This window comes from Charadrius vociferus, unplaced genomic scaffold (genome assembly GCF_000708025.1).
Source record: "Charadrius vociferus isolate BGI_N301 unplaced genomic scaffold, ASM70802v2 scaffold103, whole genome shotgun sequence".
NCBI classification, from domain to species: Eukaryota; Metazoa; Chordata; class Aves; order Charadriiformes; family Charadriidae; genus Charadrius; species Charadrius vociferus.
The window spans coordinates 713671-738863 of record NW_009648061.1 but is presented as its reverse complement, the minus strand read 5'-3'; the positions used below and the strand labels follow the sequence as shown (position 1 = coordinate 738863).

Here is a 25193-nt window from a genome sequence, read left to right as displayed (position 1 = left end):
CCTGCAGCTACTCAAAGGAAGTCAAGCCTAGCAAGGGCTGGCTCTACAGCAATCGCTGTAGATATTCCTGACTAACAGGACACCGGGGCTAATCTCGCTTCATAGGCATCAAGAATGTAAATATATTTCACAGCCAACAAATTCCTGAACCTTACGAGATAAAAACGCACAAAATGCCCTAAGACACAGTTTAGCAAGGGAGTTACGAACGCTGAAGTTTTTGCTAGAGAACAATACTCTGTTCCCCAGCTATGCTTTCGGAGCTCTAAGGATGTCTATTTATCATGGACCGTGCATATTCCCTTGCAGTAGTTACCATGAGAACACAGCAAACAGGATTTGAATGTAAATTGCCATCTAGAGATGAGGGGGGATTTTTTTTTGTTGTCCTTAAAAAAGAAAACTTCCAAAGCTTGATGAAGTACACACTTTTTCTGCGCATACATTTGCATGACAATGCTTGCAATTCAAATACTCGGTAGAGTGCACAAGAAGGAAGAAAAGCCAAGTTCTGTGCTTGGTATTTACAAAAAGCAAATACTTCAGAATTGGGATCAGTCATCACAGTCCCACGAATGCCCATCCATGTCACACAATCACATAGGACGGAATTCATAAAAGACAAAAAGAAAATCCATCAGGTGGTACAAAATGCAGAATTATTGCAGTGCTTGAAGTCAGCTGGAGGCGGTAAGACCCTCTGCTGCTGACAGATCAATCGCCACAGCAGCCAAAACTCTTCTCACTTCTAAATATTACACTGAACTACACAGCAAGTGTCACACTTTAAAAATACCCCAGCCCTAGGTCTTTTCTTGTTTTCCTCAGAACTGTTCTGGTACTTTATTTTTCAGGCCACCTCCTCCCACGTCCCTCCTGAAGCAGCATTTGCTTCCCATCTGTCCCCCCCGACCCTGCTCGCAAGAGCACACTGCCGTGGTTACTATCTGAGATCCAAAAATGACTCCCACCACTTGTGGACAGAGTCCTACCAAGTGGTCTTTCGGGGAAACTTGGCAACCTTACCACGTACGTGCAGCAAAACATGCAAAAATGTGTTTGCCTGCACTGCCTGGAGTTCGATGCAATCTTTCCAGCCCAGCGCCCACTTCCCTCCCCGGCAGCGCCCCATCTCAGCTCCCCATCCCCAGCTTTAAACATCTCAATTTTAAACTCCTGATAACCTGGTCGCTGCAAGACAAACCCTAGCACGCTTAGCAAAGGCATGCCTATTCAGCCCTGCTCAGGAAACAACAAACCTTGATGAAGAAGAAGGACATGCCTGTCTGGGGGATTGCCTGGAGAGCGGAATGACCTACTTCAGCCCGGCCAGCAGCGACGCTCTGAGATGGGGACAAAGGGACAGCCCAGTGGCTCCCGGGCAGCACAACCGACAGAGGCTGCACCGTAGGAGGGATGGGAGCGATCTCAGGGAGGCGACACAGAAGACAGGCACTGCCAGCACAGCACGAAAACTCCTTGCAGGAACCGTCTCGTTCTTTCAGCCGGGGGTTCAGCTCCACACGTAACATCACTGCCGGTGCTCTGCGAGCGGCAGCGATCGCCTCCCTCACACCCACTTTCCTTATCGCTTTTACCTAAGGAGTCTTAGAGTGCCTGACCTAATTACTCAAAGTGATGTGCCAGAAAATGATGCAGCTGGGACATACTCCACAAGTCTTGATTTGAAGCTACGCGATTCTGCAAAACCCAAGGCGAGGAGATCCCGGTGGCTGCATTAAGCGGCACTGGCCAGGCACGATGCCACACCTTACGATTGCGCCTTCCTCATTGCAAACAATAAAGCCTTATGAACTAGTTAAAGAGCTAAGGATAAATAGTTTGTATTATTTGGCTCCATGTCCTTGTTGACCTGCGAGATTGGGCCAACACGCTGTGTTTTTGGGAAATGGTTGTTCTCCTCCCGCAGGATGAGCCTGAGCAGCAGCTCCCTGAGCCCGACCCAGGCTGTCCCAGCAACCCCCATCTGCGCTCAGCGCCTGTGGCTCCGCTTCCTCCAGAAGCAATGACAGCAGTAATTGGCAGCCAGAAAGCCTTCTTAGAACAAGTATTTATTGAGAACAACCGAGATAAAAGGCAGATTTTTGAAACAGGCAACAAGGATCTCTAATACATGAGCTGCTTATACAGCTGTAAATGAATACTACTAGACCTTAACTTTCCACAGACAGCACTGCACACACCCAGCAGCTGTACCTGGGCCATATAATCTATTCCCTTTACTTTCCAAGTATGACAGAGTAGCTATTAATGTGATGATCAGGCTTTCCATTCCCTTTTTCTTATGGATAGCAAGTCAAATTTACCTTGTGGTCTGACAGCTCCCAGTACCAGAGAACACTGCAAGTTCGCTGCAGAAGGGCTACCCCAGGGCTCTGCAACTGGGTAAACCATAAAGACGCCTCCATTTAGGGCCTAACACTTGTTAGCTTTTAACTGCTGGGCTCAGCATCTTTAAAAACCCACAAAGGCATCTATACTCCCCAGTAAGGAGACCCAGAGTCTGCTGAGTGACCGAGGTTGGCGTATAAAGCACATGCGTCGTATACTGCTGCAGTAGCATGGACATGCATAGAAGTTAGAGGCTGGACTGCTTTACTAAGGATAATTTGTTAAAATAAAGACTTTTAAAAGTAAAGTTTTATCCAGATGCTTAGCAATCCTGTGCTGAAGGTACAGTAGAATATTCTCCAAGCTCAGAGTCTCCCTCCCTGCATCTTTCAAGGTTTTATGTCAGTGCTGTTTCCAGTGCAGTGGCATTAGACTTGCACTGTCCTCATCTCAGTTTCTACAAAAAAAAAAAAAAAAAAAAAAAATCTCTCTACAAGGCCAACTCAGTAATTCATACAGTTGAGCCTCAATATGACGATACTGCAATTCCAGCTTGACAACCACTTCACACGCTGCGTTCACTGAGCTCGTACCTGCTCCACACCCTGCACACAACCATCCTCACTGATGGGGCCAAGCTCTTCTCTCACTGCTCCTTTGTACCGCATTCCTGAGCTCTACTTCTAACTGGTGTTTAAGTTGGTATCACGCTATACTTACCTTTGTAATGATTCAGAGTTATTTTAAGAGCACAAGACTAACTCAGACGCCAAGCGAAATAGGTTTGCATTTTATTTCATATTAGGGGACATCCTGCTTGCTATTCCAGGGTGTCTCATGGCTACTAATGACATGTGCCTCAAAGTACACGGCAGGTGCCAATAGCCATACCTTGATCCCTTTGAATAGCTCTGTCCCCAGAAGCGGTGTTAGCAAACTTATTGCCTTGATAGTAATTTTCCCAGAGTGAATACGGAACATGATAGGACTCCTAAGCAGCAGTAAGCCTCACAGGATTTATTACAGACATTTTTTCTACCGGTCTTCCTTTAAATTGCAAAGTTACTACTAGTTTCACTTTTTCTGTTGCTCCCTGTGACCCCTACCCTGCAGTAGGTTTACAATACAGGTTTAATTTTGTCTCATTTGTCCCATACCTAACTAAATCTTAAGATTAAAAAAAAATATATATATAAAAAAAAAACCTGCAGAGAAATAGAAGTGCCCCTTCAACGCTCACAAGCTTCAGAGAACATGGCTTTTATTTTGCCAGTGGCAAGACCATCCCTGCAACAGAGGAATGAGACAGACAACGAAGGAGCAGACAGGGAGGCGAGTACAGACCCTGCAAAGCTGTTCAGGTGGCACACACCAACACAGGTTTCCTTAAAGAAAGTTAAATTCTTGTCTACCTCAGATATTTCTGAGGCCAACTCTAATGAAGCCAGGATTTCGCCTATCAGGACCAAACTGGACTTAGACCTGTAACCAAAGACAAGTGGATGCATTATCTCCGTGCATGACAGAACAGCCACGTCCAAACCTGTTGAAGTCTCAAGAAAGGGAATTACAGAAGCAAGCTGTAATAATCGAGGTTTTAAGAGACCAGTATAGATGAGGCTATGCAGATGCTGGAGGTGGGGCCCACTCGCAATGATTATACCAATATTATGCCACTCGCTATGATTATGCCAATGTATTTTCTGAAGAGAAATCCTAAATGGAGAAGGGAACTTGAGAAGGCACTTGAGCGAACCTGCCTGAGTCTGGCTCCTTCTGGCTAACAGGAACATTTTTGCCTCTGAAACAGCTTGCATAGGAAGTTCAGATCGTAAATTTACCCTGAACTGTCCCCTGAGTGGCACCAAGGCTTAGCAACTTTATTAATAGCAGCAAGCTGGAAGAAGCATTTAGCTGATGGCTGTAGAACGGTTGTAGTTTGTTTTAAGAAGACAGTATTTTTTTTTGTTTTGTTGGGTTTTTTGGTGTTGTTGTTTGTATTTTTATTTTTATTTTTTTAATTTAAGGTGCACAAAAAAGCATAGATGAATACCAGAAAAGGCAAGGCTGCAGGGAGGAATCATTATTGAATAGAACAGGAGGCATGAAAAGAAACATGAGACCAAGACACAGAGAAAGATGTGCCAAGGTTCAAAAGGATGATATGATCCATAGTTCTGCAAGCTGCATTGAAGATAAAGGGAGCTGAGGAGAAAGACCCTTCATTAGCAGAAAATACTCATTAAGCATACCAGGTGGAAAAGTTTCCACATTATGGCTAGCTCAGAACAGACTGGAAACCGTGAAAACAGATACACTGATTGTTTGGGGGTCTCCCGAAGATTAATGGGTCCTCTGTTCTTCTGTCTGAGGCCTGCTTGCCGGAATGTCTTGTGACAAAAGGTCACGTACTCTGTGTGCTCCCTTTAGGAAATTGCTCTAATGAGCGCGGATCCTGCTTTGACATGTAAATGTTCAGTGGTTTACTGCATATGCGGAATTGTTTTTGCTTGCCACTGTGAAGCATTTAAAAATTAAACTTTTGATCAATTAAAAAAATCAAATAATTACTGTAAATTACCACATCTCTTATCCAACATGAATACCCTTTAATGTGCAGAACAGCAGAGGAAGTACTGTCCGCCGCATGCTCTGCTTTTCAAAGGCTTGAATTTTGTCTTCCACCTGCTCAGCCTCATTCACCTACAGAATTCAAACATACTTCCAGAGTGAAACAGCTCTCGAGCACCACCAGGTCCTCCCCTGCAGAGTTACAGAGGATGCTGTAACAGGTAATAAGTGTGTAACAGGTATGTCACCTATTCGTACCCAACCCAGAGTAGCTGGAGAGGCTTTGCTCCCCATAACACAACTTGCTGAGTCTCTCTGGTCTAGCTCTCCTTTAATGCTGCATATTTCAAAAAAAGCAATTAAAACACCCCTTTCTTTCGCATCATTTGTTATTTGGCAAGCACTGTTCAAATGCTTTTTAAAGAGCGACATTTTATCATTCCGTATCACCATCACTGCAGAGGAAAAACTATGGATGGAAAACACAGAGGAAAACGCTCAGTGAAGATTTTTACTTTCTCTCAGTCCTAGTTTCTCCATTTCAGCAGCTCATCTGAATGTTTCAAGCAGTTATGTTTCTAACCAGCCCTGCACCACGAGTCACGTATGCGGCAATTCCTGGTAGTCCATGCACAGCTAACGTGTCCCTGAGCTGTGCTGCTTCAGAGCTCTGCAAACTGCCTCACCTTTTTTGCCTCTGCCTAACTAAAAAGAAGCAACAAGTGATATGGTAGGACGAACTATGAAATGTTTAACATGATGTGCATCCACAGAACCCAGCTGAGCTACAGAGGAGCCAAAGGCCATTCATGTGCCTGCTTCTGTGCCTGTGCTGTTGCAGAAGGAGCAACCACAACAACATCAAGAGATTGGCACTAAAAATTCCTGTGAGACATAGGGGGGGAACAGAAAGCAGTGCAGAGTGGACAAAACTTAAAACAGTGACTCCCAAAAACGCATTTTGAGAGCACCTCCCTGAGTGAAGAATGCCATCAACAAGTATTACATATGGCTTCCTTCTCATTTTCCACCAAGTCTTCTACTGAATCAGCTACAAAAGGTAAACTGGGTGACCCTTTTCTCTACTCTTGTTCTTCAAATAGGATTTCTTATTTGGTAAAGCCATTGAATCAAGGTAAATTTGCAATCGAATTAAAGCAAACGGAAAACAAGCACAAACATTTTTGTGTAAGATTTCAGTGACATTTTATAGGTACGTTGAAAGGGATTGTCTACAGGAATTTCCCAATCTGTTCCTGCACGCACTCCTGCAGTTAGATGTGGTTTCCTGAGACTGAGGCTGTCTCAAGCTCCTTCTGCTTGCACAGCTGCCAATCCTGTGAGAACTTTGTTTTAATGATAGTAAAATATATGTGCAGATACAGTAGTGCATGCCAAATTTGTCAGGGATGGAGCATTCTAGTGGGAAAAGACTGGTAGAGCAACTACCAGTGGGAGTGGGAACTCAAGTGTTTTCCTCACTGTGGAAACACAACAAGGGCCTGGTCCTTGCACCAACCATGGCAAATCCTGGTGACTTTGGTACTGTGGAGATGAGCCTCACTCGGATGCAAAAGGACAAATAAGGGAAACGTGTGAGTTCTGGAAACTCTTCTTATACTCCAGTGGCAGCAGCTGGTCTTTGTAAGGGTCATGGGGCTTCCAGGAAGAACCAGGAGCAGGGAGCTTTTCAAACAAGCTTTTCAAAACTGCCCTCCCTCAGAGATCAGGGGCTTTGCTACGCACCAAGGCCCGCAGACCCCGGCTACTGGCCAAGGCAGTGTCATCCACATGGGTTTGGCTACCTGGTGGCTGCACACCTCAGGGCACCACACACTTCAGGATGCAGAAGGCAGGTCTTGTATTCGCTTCCAGGCTGCTCCCTCTTGCTAAAGTGCCCACAACCTGCATGTGATTTGGCACACCACGAGTAACAGTGCAAAAGCAGAGTTAACGGTTAGCAACTGAAAACACGTAAAGCGGAGGATGTACTGTCCAGATTACATGAAAACTGGCAATGAAATCTGACAGGTCTGATGCATTAGTGTCCCGATTAACCAGACATCCCAGAAAAATGTAACATCTAAAACAGGAATTACAGCAAAGTCACCTATTTCTAAATTGCCATGTGAAAACCATAAACCACGTTTGTTAGCACCTCTGCCTGCTGCATTTTTGACATAAGCAGACCATACCTGAATAACCATCTATAAAGCCAAAACCAGATGCATAAAATGTGAGAATATCAGGACCAGGCTAACAATACTCACTTCAGCAATTACTATACCATTACTGCTTCATTTCTAGAGACCCCTCCAACATATCTAAGTCTTGACATTGCCTTTCATCATCTGTGACTCAAAAGACAAATTGATGCAGTAAGCCTTAGTTTCCAAGTCTGTTTTAAAAACATAGTTCTGTAACAGAACACAACAGCCATCATGAAGACACCCAGAATTGTACAAAAATTGAAAGATTAAGTCTGATGACAGAGAGTCAGTCATTCACACCAGGTTTGCTGTATGCACCACCGTTCACTGCCTCTAGTGATTTAAAACAAACTTTGCAGTTTTGACATTTTCTTCCTAAAAAGGCTCTCGCAGAGTTGTCAAATGTGCAGTGCAGCCTTCTACCTTCCTTTTATAACCATCCTCAGAGCCAGTCATATATCACAGTGGTGAGCAATGACTATTAAAAAGGTGCCTGAAGACATGGCCCATGTGCAAAAAAACCCAAAAGCCTTTCCCAGTGCCTTCACCTTGCAGAGCCTTTTACACAGTCAGGGAAGAACTCTAACCTCTGCTTCATGCAGCAATAAATAACCAGACAGGCAGCGAAAGATCAGGCCAGAGAGGTATAGAAAAGACAGGCACGACTTTAAATCTTACCTTCTGCACGTTGGGTTTGATGCACCGAACAAAGAAAGGATTTGAAGAACTCAGCGTCGCCATTAAAGAATGAAGCGATTCCTAAAACACAGGTAGAAAGAAAACAGCACTTCACAAGCCGACTTTTTGTACAAGCAACATACCCCGCCAAAAGCTCTTGCAGCTTCCCATTGCAGACATCTAACTGCAGCACCTAGTGGCATACACCAGAAATTACTGTACCACGTAAGCTCTTGGCTTGTGAACACACAGAATCAACGCATGCACGTCCTTTTCTTCCACTGGCCCTTCTGTTCAAAACTATCATCACTGTTTTACTGTGAACAAGATACACAGATTGATAAAGAAAACTGCTCATTAGGAAACACCAAATTGGAAAGTTGCTGTTTCAGGGATCTTTTGAACGACTGCTTAAAACTTCGGATCTACATTCCCAAACTGCTAAACTTGACAAAGTCAAAAGGAAGGATAAGGGCTCTAGGGTAAAACTGAAATACCCACAAGACCAGATTTCCCCTTTTCATTTCAATGACCTCATACCCACTCATTTTCCATTTTCCCTGCCATCAGCAGCATTTTGTGTACAGGGAGCTCCTCTCTCCTGTGCGGTCTCAGCCTTTCTTGCTAAAAGGGCACTCTGATAATAAGTGTAAGTCAACAAGAGGGTAGAAAAAATATTTAAAATTTCTGAAAAAAGACTTACTTCAGAACACAGTAGACATTGTTTTAGCAATACTAGATTTTAAAATGCCCGCCTCCTTAAACTGACAAAAATTGAGGGAAGGATACAGTGGTAAAGAAAACACATCTTACTGAAAAGCAATACTAACACTATTAAAGCAGACAGTTTCACAGTTATTTCACATGATAGCTAATTGCATTTAACAATAAAAAGAGAGACTATAAGGTTCAGCTAAAGAAACCATAGAAGAAAACATGGGTTTTTTCCTAGTTTTAGAACTCTGAATGACCCAATACACATTAGACTATCAGTTGTCTGAACCTCAGCCTGGAGATAAAAATCACAAAAATCCCTCAGTCCTTTTATGATTATTACTTTAATTACACATCCACCCCTTTCCTGTCTGAGCCGTCATTCCGTATCTTATTCCAACTTGCCTCATTCTGTATGATTAAGTATCATAAACCATTTTAAAATTAAGCCTCGCATTTACTTTGCAGATACAAATGACTGTATAGGAGGGGAGCGCAAGCTCTGAAAAACCCAGAAAGCTAGCAATGATAGTGCTTCACCCCTCAAAGGTGGCATTACGTGCCAGGCAGTGGAGAGAATACAGAAAAGGCTGCCAAGGAGACAGAAAATTCACTTTTTAAAGGAGCAACACTGTGTGCCCTACCATATGTTTTGGAGTGAAACTGCCAATGGCAGTTTGTTACAACAAATTCTTGCCGTAATCTGCAAACCAAGGGCTTTCTTGACAATTAAACATAAACTGATGAAGACAACAGGCAGAGTTGTGGCTGTGCACAGGAGTAGGTACAGAGCAAAGGGAGCAAATGGTGAAGTGACTGGGAACATAAATGACAGTTCATGGTTCGTGTGCCTTTGCCAGCCTATGGACCAGGGACCGGGGGTAGGAAACATTAAACAGCCAGAAGATACAAAGACAAATATTTTTGTGTAAAGACAAATATTTACAGCTTCAAAAAGTAAAGGCTTCATCTGTATTAAACCTGTGTGAACATTACAACATCTACGGACAACTAAGCCAATTCTCTCAACGCAGGCTACTTATAGAGGCTGGAAAAGTTGGTCAGCCTAAACAAAAATGATTTAAGCTATTTTCACATTCATCTGTGGTACAGACTGCCAGATTCTGAACAGTGCTGCACGCCTCTATGTCACTGCTAGGTGACAAGCTAATCAGAAGTTCGCCCTGCTTTAAGCAACAGGCTGAAGCAGATGGTATCTAACCTCAGCTATTCTGCGTGCACCTCCAGGCCCGCATTAGGCAGGCTGTCAAACGAAAAGCTGAGTTAACTAACCTACCATGAGAATAAAACTGCGCAGGCAAAGTTCTTATCTTCAGTGGAAACAAGATGGACTAATCCCTGGCAGGCTTTAAAACATGGAAAAACCACCCAGCCTAATTCTTCGGGGACAATATGACATGAAGGTCAACCTCTTGTAAAGCATCCCAGCTGGTTAATGCTCAGTTACTGCAGCTTTAGATAAGAAGCAACAATGTTTTGATTTCATGTTTTATCACGCTTTATGTTGTCCGGGGGCCCTGATGGAGGCAAGGAGGAACTCTACATTGTGTTCTACCTTGCAAAGTGAGTGCAAAAATATAGTCAATTTTTATACAGTAACATCTTAAAAGGTCTACTCTGCACAGGTACAAATGACTAAGTGAAAACAGTACCTTCTGCCATCTCAGAGAGCTAGCAAAGGACACCACCTCACCACAGGAAGCAGGTATTGTCTGAGATGAGCGATGATAGCACAAAGCAAGCTGTCCAAGCAATATAAATTTAGTATTTTTTAATAAAAGACACTGTGTGTGCCCCAGCATACACTCCTTGCTGTTCTGGCCAACACTTAGCAATAGTCTATTAGGATAAAATCTACCCTCGAGGGGTTTGAGTCTGCTCCTTTTTTTTTTTTTTTTTTTTAGAAAAAAGTGAATGAACAGTGAAAATGTGTATTAACTCAAACAAAATGAAAGACAACTAATCCAGACTTGCATTCATGCAATTTAGAAAAGGTTTTGTGCCAATCTTTCTCTTTTAAATAATTTGCAGATAGACTTTATGCTAGATTTCAATTTGGTGCCGTTTTTGATGGGAGGGCTATAAAGCCTCATAAAAAGGTGTGTAATAAAAATGCTTTCCAAACTTAAAAAGCAAGGCAACACCTTAATGAGGTATTTATCCAGTACTTATTTTTCTTAGCATACAGGCACTGCTGTAAGGCTCTGTGTGATTTTGTGGTTGGTTTTAGATTAGAAAGAAAAAAACAGGACGAGAGACCAACTTCACAGATGAGCTTTAAAATAAGGACAAATAAGCAAGTGGAAAGCAACACGAGTTTTGTGCGGATGGTGTGATGCAAAAGTTAGCGTCTGCTTGAAGCTAAGCTAGTACGGCCGACAGGGTGATTAGTAAGAGCAGTTTCATAGAAGAGACAGCAATGTTTTGAGGCTGAAGTTTTGCCTGCTTTAACCTGCAGCTGTTCTTTACTGAACAGGGTTTATCTGTCACTGATGAGCTACAGAGTAGAGATGACACATTAACCAACCTTGAACTGGAGACTGACAGTGGGTTTTCGGTGCTTGCTTCCACATTTAAGAGTGTCTTGATTGTTGCGATTTGAAACGTGTTCAAATAGATCGTAGATGAAATCAAGACTGGAATGGGAAAGAAAAAGAATATCTCTAAAGTATATCTTAACAGACTATGGGGTTTACCACTACAGAATGCAAAGAAAGCACTGTCCCTTAGAAAGCAGCTCATCCATCCAAAAAAAGCTTATTGATTTTCTCCATAATCTTTAATTAACAATAGATTTTGCCTTTGCAGAATTTATGCAGAGGAGGAAAAAAACCAACCCAAACCAAACCAAAACAAGGAGGTTCTTTCTGCTCCGCTCCTAACACATAATTAGGGAAACGAAGTGTGAAGTCCTAGTGTCCTTCCTGCATTTTACTCCACTCACTCAACCAAAACTCCAGCCGACTGTAATGGGAACTGTACCTGAACAAAGACTAAAAAACAAGACTCCCAGCTTGTTTGGGGCCATAACACAAAGTAACCACCCACATGAGCCTCACCATGAGATACTAGCTACATATGCTGTTTCCTGCCCTATCAGTCAGGTATCCTCCCCTCACCACTTCCACAGAATCACAGACTTTTTAACTTGAGCTCCAGACAGATGTTGGTGCAAGAGCAAAACCAGGCCCAGCAGCTTTAACTCATTCATTACTTTCACCTACACGCTTCAACTGACACGTTACGTCAGATATGTCACGAAACCAGAACAAGCAACATAGAGAAGGAAATGCTTATTAACAGTTTCCCCTGTGCAGAAAGGCTTAAGGGATTTGCAAACAAGCAACTCCCACAGCAAGGCAGGGGGACTGGATGGGACGGGTGAGGGCAGCAGCTGAGACAGCAACATCTGGGCTCAGCTCCCTCCTCTTCTCTGCATCCTGAAGTGTCAACCATACCCCTACAAAAAGGGACGTGGTACCGGCCCGGCTCACAGGGTACCACTATAAGGATCCTGAGACCTTAGACAGCAGAATGACAGGAGGCATGCAGGTACCAAAGACATCCAAGCTCAGACTTTCAGTAACGTCAATCTTTATAGAAATTCTCCCTTTGAAGCAATTACTACATGGCAATTTGCACTGTGGTAGGTCCCTGACCCTAAGCTTTCAGCCAAATCAGCTAATGGCAGAAATACAAGCAAATCAGGCTGCATGTGAAGCAAAAAAAAACCCCATGCATGTACACTGCCTATGAGGCACCCTGAAAGAGTTAAAGACCAACACCAGCTTTCAGCTTTTTTTCCTTACTCACCACTGAGTAGCAAGTGAGCTCTCTAGAAATCCCCTGGACTGAACAGGGCTGAGGCACTGTGCAATGTGGGAAAACCCAACTTCTTGAGAACCCATTACAGTCAGATCTGCTTACAGGCTACCTCTGATATTTCCTCTACCCTCATTACAACTCTGTCGAGGTCTGATGCTGCGCAACATCTAACATATTCAAACCCTGGCAGAATTAGGTGATACGACACCCCTTAACATCACGACCTGAACGAAAATCGCAGAAACGTACCTGCTTTCTCGTAACAAGTTCAGGAGATCGTCTCTGAAAGTATCTCTGTTCTTCTCCAAGATCCCCCTGACATCATACTGGACCTAGCAGGAAACAGAGCTGATTCAAACAAGAAGCCAAGCAGTCAGGCACCTCTCACAAGAGCGGTACTGTAAAAAGCGCTGAGGGAACAGTGCTTTAGTTAATTTTGAGCAGCCTCAGGCTAAAATTAAGCTAATGAAAACTCCATTTGGAATAATTTCAGCAAATAAAGAAAAGAAAATTACCTCCCCAGCGTAGTGCTTCACTCCAAAGTTGTGAACGGCAACTCTTGGTTTTACATAAAAAGGGTTGTTCTAATTGGAGGGGAAAGAAAAGAAAAAAATATTTGGCGGGGGGAGCAGTCAGGGCGTGGAACGATACAAAGGGTCACATTATCTTCTCAACCCAGACCTAAACCATTGTCTTCCACTGAACTCCCCAGAAGATTAGCGCTCCAAAAGCAAACAACCAACTTATAACGATAATAGGATTTGTTAGTCTGGGCTGCTTCAAATGCAGTAATAACAGATTTATAGTATCTAAAAAGGCATTATACTAAACCTGAACCCATCTGGCAGAACCATCTATTAAAGGCGCTTTGAAAAAGAAGGCTCTGTCTTAAACTGACAGTTATGAAGACTGGTGGATACGGTTGTATCCCACAAATTCTTGAAAATACTTCTAGGATCACAAATGAAGGTAACACTAATCTGGACAGAGCAACCTTTCGGTAAATGACATCAAGGTGAATACTTCATTAAATCAAGGAAAGTTGAAGATCTAAGTAATCCGAGTTACTGCAGGTTTTCAGAGCTCTAACTAAGAGCAGAATTTGGCTTATTCACCAATATGGAGAACTTTAACTGGACAGTAACAAGGATATGTTCTTCTAGGTAACCAACTCGGTCTTGACAGCAAGTGATATGGATTGCCAGGGATGTAGGATCACGTCCAAAACAGCCTCTACAACTATGCACCCATATATTTGAACCATGAATTTCTACAAAAGCAAAGAGACCCTCCATAATTTACACAGAAAACGTGAGGAAACCATCACATACAGCATGCTGGATATTCAACTTCTCCAGCAAGGTGGAGTCAGTAGCTTGAGGAAAATGGCTCTCTTCATTGATGAGCGCCAGCAGCCCCAGTTTCTAGAACAGCAAGAAGAGGCAAAAGATGAATTAGTGCACAGATGGACACAGATGTTGCTCCCAGCTTGGAAAAAAAAAAAAGATCACAAAGTCCTTGAAGTCGTTGTGTGCAGAGAGGCGCAAAACCACCCGTACATGACTAAAACCCCATTCTCTCAGAGGACTGCAATACTATTTTTCTGGCAACACTTCCTTTGAAACATACAGCATATGATAAATGGGCAAAAAAAAGAAAAAGAAGATACTGGAAGAAGCGAGAGTTCTCCTGATGTAGGCAGTTTTTAAGTGCATGCAATGACATTGCCCCAGAATAGATCCCCAGCCTCCAAGATCTCTAACGTTCAGGAGTCCCTTAAATCTGAGGAGTTTGTGTAAACAGCCTTTCAGAATTTTTTCTTCCATAAAATTATCTACTTAGTTGTTGAACCAATGCAAACTTTTAGCACCCACAGTGCCCAGGGGCACAGCAAAAGATGCAGTTTAACTATGCACTGTGTGAAACACAACCTCCCTTTGCTTTGCATATGCCTCTCTGTAATTTCCTTTGATGTTCCCTACTTCTCATAAGAGAAGAGGTGGTAAACAAAGCAAGCTACCCTGCAGTTAATTAACATGTCCAGCAAGCTTCAGGCTGATAGAGCCTCTCAGAAAAACATGGTTCTCCAGGTGCACATTTTAATAAGCCACCTCCCATGGGCCCAGAGCAGCTCCTGACAAGCCACACTGTCCTGACTGTAGTCACGTCCTGGCAGCTGGATCTCCTGCCCGCTGCCATCCACTTCTGCGGTCGTCTAAACTCATGCAGCCACACACCTGCTACAGAGATAAACACGCAGCCCGCTTGTACTGCTGGCAGAAGTGAACATGGACGAAATGTTATATACCACTTCGGCTTTGTCAGCCAGACGGAGCTGTAATTTCTGCACAGTGAGCTCAGAGCTCATCTGCCCCTCGCCCCTAATGTTCCTACCAATAACTCTGCAGAAACTTCATGCTCTTGCACGTGTTCCTTTAGTACAAATCAGAACACAAACAAAGTTATGGATGAAGCCAAAATTGGCAGGTAACAAATGAAGATTACCCACATCCCATGAAAAGCCATTATGGGAGCAAGACATCGTCATTCTTTCTGCCCCCTCCTTCTATTCTTTTTAATCATCTCCAAATATTGCTTTTGTATATAATCATACACAGTTAAAAGTTCCCACAAGGAGAGATACTTATATTGAGCTTACGATGTAATCTGTAATATATCCATGCATGAAAATGATCTGATTAAAAGTTCACTATTTAAACATGCAAGATCCACCATTCTTTTCACTTGTTCTTTGAGTTGGCAAGTGTTTTAAAGACATATTACCTCAGAACAAAAACTAGAAATAGGTACTGGTATCAAATTCTTTATTACCTTTTCAATAAGATCCAAGCACTCTCCATTGTCTGTCCAGTCAATATCCTCCCAAATTAGTCCTTCCCTAAGGAAAATAAGGAGGGCCTTTTTATTGACAACCATGACAAAATTATTTTAAATATAGAAAGAGGAGGAGCTGATGTATTTATCTTGCAAATTACAGCAAAACTACCTTGCTTTTAGAAAATGCACCAGTTCAGACAGACTTTCAAAAGAACCTAAGGTAGCTGGGAACAGAGATTCCAAGTGAACATTGGTATTTTCAAAATTCTTTCAAATTTCATCGGTATCTATTACCTGCTGTATTCCAGTTGCTCCAAGGAAAAGATGTGCTTGTTAAAATACTCCTGAAGCTTTTCATTGGCATAGTTAATATTGAATTGCTCAAAACGGTTTACCTAAAGAGACAAGAAATTTTCAAAAATTAATGCACTCCAAGTATTTTATTATGCAAACAAGGAACTGGTTTAAGACATAACATGTTTAATAATCAAGTTCCACTGAAGATGACAAAGATATGTAGAACAATGAAGGATAAATATCAGATAATCCATTTGAACAAACTTTTGAAACCTACCTCAAAGTTTTCAAATCCAAATATGTCCAAAATTCCAATGGACTTGAAGTCTTCCTTGCTCCTGATTCTGCTGTTGATTTTCTTAATGACCCAAGCAAAACACTGAGAATAAAGTGCCATAGCCATAGAATCTCTGCTGTCTATTGCCTGCATTAAAGAAGGAATAAACAATGCATTAATCACCCCTGTAACTGAGAACTTACCAGACTTTGCTGGTCACTGTGCTTTGCACAGCATAAAACAATGTATAATGCAAGAAGGTTTGTATTCCTCGGTACCTTGACAGCAATTGTTTTAACAGTTACAGAGCATCACGATTTAAGCTTTAACAGTATAGCTTATAACAGCTGTACCCCTATGTGGCTTTAAAACTACATTTTAAGGCTAAAGCATTCAAAAATTACGAAATTATAAACTTAAGGTGTGGAGGAAGAAAAGAGAAGGCTAGAGATGTAAGCATAATATTATGTACACCTATTTCTAATCCCCTTCTTGTAAATACTAAAATTATTTCTGCTGAAAGTTTTCAAAAATGCCCACCTGACACAAACGCCCATAATGAAAAACATCAGCCTACATTAGAAATTGAAAAAAAAAAAAAAAATGGTAAGCAACCACTTAATAAGAATAATAAGAACCAAGCTACAAGCCCTGGCCAGAATGACAGGATGGGATCTATAGAATTTCTGAAAGTCCAGTTGTACCCTTCCCAAAAACTATGTAGTATTCTTTAAAGCAACTTCGATGCATGAGCTATGCTTCTGCTCCTGAGTGACCAATGACTTCCCTGGACTTGAAGACTGAGCCATGTATTTAACTGACCCTAAAACCATGTCAAAACTGAGATGCCTTTACCTGTTGTATACTAAGAGGTGTTAGGATTTCTTCTCCCCTGAGTATCATTGACCTTTGTGTCAACGCTTCAGTTAGCTGTGTGGAGTCCAACCCCAGTAGTTCAGCAGATCTACCCAGAGCTGGCAAAAAAACAAAGAGACAAATACAAATATGTCCTTAAATGTGTAAGGTTATGAAACTAATTTGTTGTATTCTTACTATTATTTTCATTATCATCATGATTAGAATCATAGAATCAGCTAGGTTGGAAGGGACCTCGAAGATCATCAAATCCCACCATCAACCTAACACTGCCAAAACCATCACTAAACCATGTCCCTCAGCACCACGTCTACCCATCTTTTAAATACCTCCAGGGATGGCGACTCCACCACTTCCCAGGGCAGCCTGTTCCAATGCTTGTCACCCCTTTCAGTGAAGAACTTTTCCTAATATCCGTCCTAAACCTACCCTGGCTTAACTTGAGGCCATTTCCTCTTGTTCTATCTCTTGTTACAAGTGAGAAGAGGTCAACCCCCACCTCACTACAACCTCCTTTCAGGTAGCTGTAGAGAGCCATAAGGTCTCCCCTCAGCCTCCTTTTCTCCAGGCTAAACAACCCCAGTTCCCTCAGCCACTCCTCACAAGACTTGTTCTCCAGACCCCTCATCAGCTTCATTGCTCTTCTCTGGACATGCTCCAGCACCTCAATGTCCTTCTTATAGTGAGGAGCCCAAAACTGAACACAGTACTCGAGGTGGGGTCTCACCAGTGCCAAGTACAGTGGAATGATCACTTCGCTAGTCCTGTGCACCACACTATTCCTGATACAGGCCAGGATGCCATTCACCTTCTTAGCCACCTGGGCACACTGCTGGCTCATATTCAGCCAGCGTTGACCAACACCCCTAGGTCCTTCTCCACCAGGCACCTTTCCAGCCATTCCTCCCCAAGCCTGTAGTGCTGCATGGGGTTGTTGTGACCCAAGTGTAGGACCCGGCACTTGGCCTTGTTGAACTTCATACCACTGGCTTCGGCCCATTGATCCAGCCTGTCCAGATATCTCTGTAGAGCCTTGCTACCATCAAGCAGATCAACACTCCTGCCTAACTTAGTGTTGTCTGCAAACTTACTGAGGGTGCACTTGATCCCCTCGTCCAGGTCATTGATAAAGATATTAAAGAGAACCGGCCCCAGTACCGAGCCCTGGGGGACACCACTTATGACCAGCCACCACCTGGATTTAGCTCCATTCACCACCACTCTCTGGGCATGGCCATCCAGCCAGTTTTTCACCCTGCCATCCAAGTACAGCCATCCAAGACATGAGCAGCCAGGTTCTCCAGGGGAATGCTGTGGGAAACTGTGCCAAAGGCTTTACTGAAGTCCAGGTAAACAACATCCACAGCCTTTCCCTCATCCACTAAGCGGGTCACCTTGTCATAGAAGGAGATCAGGTTAGACAAGCAGGACCTGCCTTCCAGTACTACCACCACCACTGAAGATGCTTCTAAAATTATGGGGATTAGAGATAAAAACACAACTAGAAACTCTAGGAATGTTTTTGCTGCTCATGAAAAGGCACAGTATCACAAATATGCACGACTGAAGGAATTTAGCAGTAGTTAGCAGTAGAAATTCATCACAGGTAAGTTACAAATATTTATTTTCCTCTTAATGTTACATATCAAGGATCCAAACAATCAACTGCTTACACTAACATATTTTTCCAGATACAAACAGTAATTTACTCTTTGTCCACATGAATGCATTTCAGCTTGCCTCGGGGTGATGAGGATAAAGAAAACCAATGAAATTTTTTTTCTTACATGCATAATTTAATTTGCAATTTTACTATAATGTGGTATATAAAGCAGTACATAATGCTACTCTTTGTCATATTTGAACAAACATTTAAAATGCTCGCCAGCCCAATCTTCAGACATACCAGCACGTACTTTCAGATTTGTAATTGAGGTATTGAAAGTTCTAACATAAGATACCTTCAGTGGAGATCTCAGTTAAGGAACGTACTTGAGAACATATGTTTCATTGACTTAAGAATATTTCAAATAAGGAATTAGATTAAAATGGAATTTCATCACTCTTAATGGAATAAATAAGTGCCCAATGCCTTCCCTTGTTAAGACCTAGCAGCAGACTAGTTTGCCTTACCTGTCAAAAAAACAAAAATTACATTTTAATCAACATTTACAGATGCTAAAAAAGCAGTAAGACCCTTTCACCGTTTGTCCTTGCTATGGTCAGATATACCAGCAACGAATATAGCTTTCACAACCTCAAGAAACATTTACATTTGGCTGCACAGCCTTCTCACCTGTTTTAAAGGACACCTGTGCCCCGCCAGCAGTGATGAACTCGACATTTCCTAGATGCAAAATGCCAGCCAACAGCCTCAAAACTTCTCGCACCTCCTCCTTGCTGAACTGCATCACTTCCATGGCAGTCTGGAATGACACATGAGCTTCTTCAATAACACGCACACCAACTCAAAAATGGGGACAAGGACAAACCCACCAACGGTGTTGTCAGGCCTCAGTAAAGCAAGTCAGGACTGACAGAGGGCTGGCAGGAGTTAATTCCTTTGGTTTCATCCCAAATCAAATACACTGTAAGACATGACAGGGACATCTCGGAACATGTAAGTATCACTCATTTTAAGAAACCTGCTTTTGATGCTGTAAGGCTGCTGTAATTTACTTTCAAATTCTTCATTAAAATTGTATAACTATTGGAACGCCCTACTGAGTTGTGCATCAGACACAATTTCACTAATTTGCATGAGTAACTGATAACCTCCTCTGTGTTTTTACCAAATTTTGCCAATTAGCCTTGTAGGTAACAAGGCATGGGGGAGGAAACACAGCAACACGTAAGATTTGCTCATTTGTTTTCTCAGCCAAGGAGAATTCAGAGGAGTCCTTTTGTAGCATACTCTGGGCAAGCCATGAAGCCCAAACACACATCCTACCGGTGTGGTCTGACATCTTACAGCAAAACCGAGCAAGAAAAAGAGACCTATATAAACTGTGTTGAATTTACGAATACCCAACATGGCAAAGATCAAGGCTCAACTACATAAATGAGGAGAATAGCAAATATCTAAAGAAATATTAAAACAAGAGGAGGAACATATGCTTTCCTCTGACACGGAAGGGGTAAGTAACTGTATGCCTCTTGAAATTACCAGAATTTCCCAAATGTGCATCTAATATGAGCCTGTCTGAGACCAGATCACAGTTTTATACCCTTATAGTTAGACTCATCGCGTCATGGTCACTGCAGGTGTCTGACAGATGACACTTGACACAATTTATCTTTCATAAATCAACAGTTAGACATGGAAAAGCCTCAGACTCATTCCACAATTAAAAGCAGAGAAGAGATAAAGGTTGAAGGTTTATTTTGTATAGAAGACCTTCACTGCAGAGCTCTCAGAAAGGCGGCAGCACGAGGAGTTCATGCCCACGCTCACCGTGCAGTTCCTCCCTGTCTCCTACAAAAAAGTTCTCCCCAAGTAACATTTCCGGGACTCAAACCACAATAAAAATAGGCAAAGGGGATGACTATAATAGGAAAAGACAGGCGAGGGTGCACTGTGGGGTTTCTGTCTGCCTCCTGCTCTGGGAACGCAGCCTCAGCCCCTGCACCAAGCACGCAAGCGTCACCTGCCCAGCTGATTTCATGCTCTGCCTACCCTGGGATGATTAGCACAAATTAAATACCACGCTAATCAACTTAAGCATGTGACTACAATATAGATAAGTTACCACCTTTTCCGACACCTCCTTCTGCATACTAGATGAGGTGTTCTTACACTTAAAAAAATAACTGCTGCATCCACTACACATTAATTTGTCAATTTGGCAAAGAGATTAACATAGCCAAGCAGAAATAGTTTGGTGAAGGGTGTAAAACCAAATGTTTTGTCTGATTTTTAAAAGTCTTGCGCATATCACCTCAGTGATATAGTAAGCAATTATCCTAACAGTCAGTATAGACTAATTGCGGTACCTAAGTGGTGTGGGTATAAGACACAAAGCCATTCAGAGAAAGACTCCATCAGGAGCCGGGTTTTAATCTGTGTTTACATTTTCTCCAACTCTATTGTGTAAGTTACTCCATACAATTGGATTTCCCAGCTGCAACTGAAGACAGTCACAGAAGCCCGGGTGCTTCGCTCCCCATGTGCTGCACTGTGGACTCGACCCAACAGATGATGCTACATGACCCGGGCAAAGCTTTAGGACAGAGAAATAGTGGAAGCAGACATAGCAGTATTATAAAACAATGCAGGGAAAGGCAAAGGCATGCGAATGCCTTTCTGTTTTCCCAACTGATATTATTTTCATTCCAAAATGTGATCATTTCACTAAATCACAGCATACTGTGAAATGGTAAGAGTAAAAATCAAATATTGGAGGGAAGGTAAAGACATGCTCAAAATGACAGTGAAGTGTTACAAGAAAATAAGTCCTTGCAAGAGTAGTGTCCCAATGAGAGCGCTGCATGTGCAGGTAAGCACAGGAAGGCTTTGTCCCCCTCGCTGTCAATGGGCTCCAGATGCCTGATCCTCCAGCATTTTTAAAGCATAAAGAACCAGGGAAACAACTCACAATGACTTCCTTGAAAGAATCTTTGTCACTGATTGTCTTATCCGCTATACATCCAGACTGATTCAAGTAGTGGTAGTTCTCCGGTACAGATAAGTAAAAAGCATCTAACGAGGAGAGAAAAGAGAACGAGTGAAAAAGAAAACCCAGAACAAAAGCACTCCGCAAATTATTATGTCAGAGTTAAACAGTTCACAATTAATTTGCTTAGAAATTATGATGATGATGCACAAAAAGTTTTATATTAAAATCAGATACGGTGTTTTATTTTGCTGGTTTTTGCTTTATTTAGCTGCACAATGGTGTTAACTCTACTTTTTAGCATGCAGAGACAGCGGGCCCAAAGGGAGATGCGGAGACAGCTTTAGGCAATTTTGCACATATACAAATGTCATTTCTTTTGTTCAGTGGATTTATTCTTTATGAGAGAGGATAGAGGAACCAGAATCATTTCTCTTTGTTGCTGTGGAGTTATTTAGTACCAGCAAAAATATTCAGCTTGAACAGAGTGAGGCATGTTTGTCCCCAAGTAATTTTCCCAGGGCCACAGCAGAAGCTGGGAGAAAAATTACCGGCAGCTCGGTGACATTCTTCAACTAAGCAGGTCGCTTTATTAAGTTGAGCTCAAATTCACACTCACTGAATCCCGGCTGAATAAATAACCTATTTCTCTGCTTGGGTTAGCGGGTTTCTGCAGTTAAATTCTCCACCACTGTCACCATGGCTGACTGCTAGCAGAAAGCCACTACGGTTGTGTGACTTGCACTTTGCCACTCACCTTTCTCTCTCTCTTCTATCCCTGCCAGCAGAGCATAGAATATATGATAATTTCTTTCCCCAGGGTTTTGTCTTACTACACGATTCTGTCAAAGTAGAAAATAGTTTTCATTTAAGCAATGATTTTTAAGAAGACTTTTTCAACCACAATTTCAAAGACAATATTAAGTCAAACAAAATTAACTGATCAAAAGCAAACATCAACTTACTTTTTCCAATAAATCTATAGCCAGGAAGAAAAACTTCAGTCAAGGAATAAAGTAAAAAGCAATTAATGCACAAGGTATTTGTAATCTTCCTTCTTTCATTTGAGACGATAGGAAGAGCATAATGATCTTTTCTTACGACATGCCTACTGCCATAACAAGATGAATAAATTAGCAACAATAATATTGCAGAAGTTCTAATACCAATGTGCTCCCACACTTCCTTCTCCTCCATCCCATCAAAACTGGACCGGTCCTGTTCTGGATTTTAAGTGACATCTGCTTTCCTTTACTTTTTCTTTTCCCTAAAACTTGGAAACCACTTTAAGGATGAAATCTGCCCCACCGCAAAAGCAGCTTATGTTCCAAACACTAGGTAGGACCCCCTCGGTATATTCCTCATCCCCACACCTCTGGTGCTCTGGTGGAGCTGGCTCACAGCCCAGTTTTGCCAAACGAAGGACAAATCCAAGGATTTGACCCACCCAGGCTCACACTGAAGAAATTCTGCAGCTCTGCTCTTTCAAGTACTTTTCCAGAAAAGAAGCTTATCTTTGGGTATAAGAAATGAGGGAACTGGCTGACAACTGAAGTTTTCCCCAAGAACTCAGGCTGGTTTAGCTCACTACGTAGGAACATGCCCATGACCCACGCCAGCAGCAGCAATACAAAATCCTGGTCCTCCAAGAGTATGGAGGACCCTCACCCTGCCACAAACGCATGTGTGCACATGCACAAACACACGCAGAATTTCGTGCTACTGCTTCCCTTTCCCACCTACATCAGCTCAATTTAATTGTGTATGTTTCAGGATGGGGTGACAGAACAGACAAAGGTGAGCCACTTCTCTCTCAGCCCTCCACAGAGGAGGTACATGGGGGCTGCCCGCAAACAGCAGTAAAAATCACCAAACAAGGATACAGTCTATAATTCTTCCTCCCTGAATGTTTCCTTTCTGACAGATGTTCAGCTGAATAAACTTCCCAAAGCGACTTGAGTTGTTGTTGTAAACAGTCTTCGCGTTGCCAAAAGCTTCCATGATTGGGCTGTTAAAATACAAAAGAGCGACAAGAGCGTTAACGGGTGACCAGTGTGCAAATGGTTTCATGTGGGACCGGTGAAAGGAACAGCACTTTGCAAAGCTTGCTTCTGACACCCTCCTCAGCCACAGCCTAAATTCTCAGTATTATCCTCAATTTATTAACAATGGGCATCTCAATCTTCTATCAAAAGATGCAAGTATTCAAGCAAGGGGAAGATTAATCGTACTAAACTATTTCGCAGCTTAATCTGTAACTGCTCAAAAGATGCATGCAGTTCTCACTGCAGTACCCAAATTATGGAACTAAGAAATCTCAGCACATGCAAATTGCTAGACAGATGTAGGGAAAATAGTCCTTGTCCCAAGGCAATTAAAAAATTAATTACATCAAGATACAGCAGTTAAAACAGAGATGAAGCATGATAAACAAAAGTAATAGCATCTCAAATTGTCTTTGTTTTTAAATAGTTTAGAGCCATGTGCTATTGCATTTGAACACAGAGATTTTTTTGCTTGCGCAGAGTGTGTCCAATTTATCTGATGCATTTACTCATCTTTCTTATCTGTTCTGCTTATCCTCCCTTTCCTCAGCATGTTTTTACCACTTGCGCACTTTATCCTCACCATGCTGTATCTTGTTCTACCTTAACCTCAGGCTATACAAACCAACCCAACGGTTCCTCCCTCCTATCACCCATCTCCCTCACTCTGATTATTTGAATTCAACCCCAAACAAAGACGTAAGCCACCACTAAAGCACCGTCCATTTCAAAACTCTGCATCTTTTTGCTTCACTAAGATATAACATATAACTGTCTACAGCAGCCAGGTAATTTTGTTTAATGGAAAATTTCCCTCTTTCCAATATTCATTTTATTGTTCAGTAAACGCACCCACAACTGTAATTACATGGCAAGCTCTTATTTCAATGACAAGGCTTATGTCTTCTGGAAATAATACCTGTGTATTGAAAGATCTAGTACCTGCTCTCAAGAATAGCTTGCTCCACACAGGAGGTCTTCTCTCTGCAGGACAGCTCCAGCGAATGTTGGCTCATTGCAGACAAGAACTTGAGAATCAGCTTTGTGCTTTCCGTCTTACCAGCACCGCTTTCGCCACTGAAAGAAGAGGAGGAGGAAAGCGTTTGCACAGTTCCCCCTGCCAGGGGAAAAGCCCTCTGCCTGGCCAGCCTTCCATGTTCAAAATAACTGGAGGTCAGGAAGACTGAGGTCATTAGAAATGATACTCAAACGGCAGCAGAATACCCCTTTAAGCTTGCTGAATATGGCATTCAACACAAAATGCAAGCTATCTTTAGAGTTCATACCACTGTTTGGACAGCATTTCAAGGCTGTGATTGCATAAGGATGTACACAACACGCGTGAGGCAACAAAGAGCTCTCTGGATACAAACAGCCATCAGCAATTCTCACCAACGTGGGAAAACAAAGCTGGAATAAAGGCATGGCAATGGTTGGGGAGAAAGTCCAGAAGATGAATTATGCTGGGAGAGTTTGGGATTATGTTGCAGCACTTGAGCTGAAGAGGGAGCCCTGCTGGGAGAAGGAGGAGGTCAGAGACATCGATACATATTACAACACATAAAGGCTACTAGTATAATTAATACTGATATTCCTAATGAGCTACATGTTCTTTAAACAAACTTTTTATAAGCCCATCCAAACAAACCAGATTCACGTGAGTTCAAAATATACAATTTTCAACTCTCATCACCATCAGAGATGTAAAACCTCTCATCTTCACCCACAGCAGAACAAAGCTATCTGATAATGCTAAATTGACATTTTAAAAACAAACTGTTAACAACCAGTCTTGTTGATACAAACAGAAGGCAATATACTCAGTTTCTCTTCAAAACCAATATTCTAAAAAGGGAAGGTATAAATTTGGCTCATT

General features: G+C 42.3%; 1 protein-coding gene across 1 annotated transcript in view; it reads right to left on the bottom strand.

Annotated features, from left to right (window-relative positions):
- MYO10 (myosin X) overlaps positions 1–25193 on the bottom strand; it is a 136260-nt gene that overhangs the window by 49485 nt on the left and 61582 nt on the right. Inside the window, exons 4-18 of the mRNA XM_009883736.1 lie at positions 24260–24394; positions 23156–23280; positions 22238–22251; positions 22030–22114; positions 21255–21358; positions 18956–19085; positions 16639–16757; positions 15784–15930; positions 15504–15604; positions 15204–15270; positions 13703–13795; positions 12887–12955; positions 12621–12703; positions 11074–11182; positions 7812–7892 (exon numbers count right to left, since the gene is read on the bottom strand). Of these exons, the coding sequence (XP_009882038.1) occupies positions 7812–7892; positions 11074–11182; positions 12621–12703; positions 12887–12955; positions 13703–13795; positions 15204–15270; positions 15504–15604; positions 15784–15930; positions 16639–16757; positions 18956–19085; positions 21255–21358; positions 22030–22114; positions 22238–22251; positions 23156–23280; positions 24260–24394 (1462 nt within the window). The remainder of the gene's footprint in view (positions 1–7811; positions 7893–11073; positions 11183–12620; positions 12704–12886; positions 12956–13702; positions 13796–15203; positions 15271–15503; positions 15605–15783; positions 15931–16638; positions 16758–18955; positions 19086–21254; positions 21359–22029; positions 22115–22237; positions 22252–23155; positions 23281–24259; positions 24395–25193) is intronic.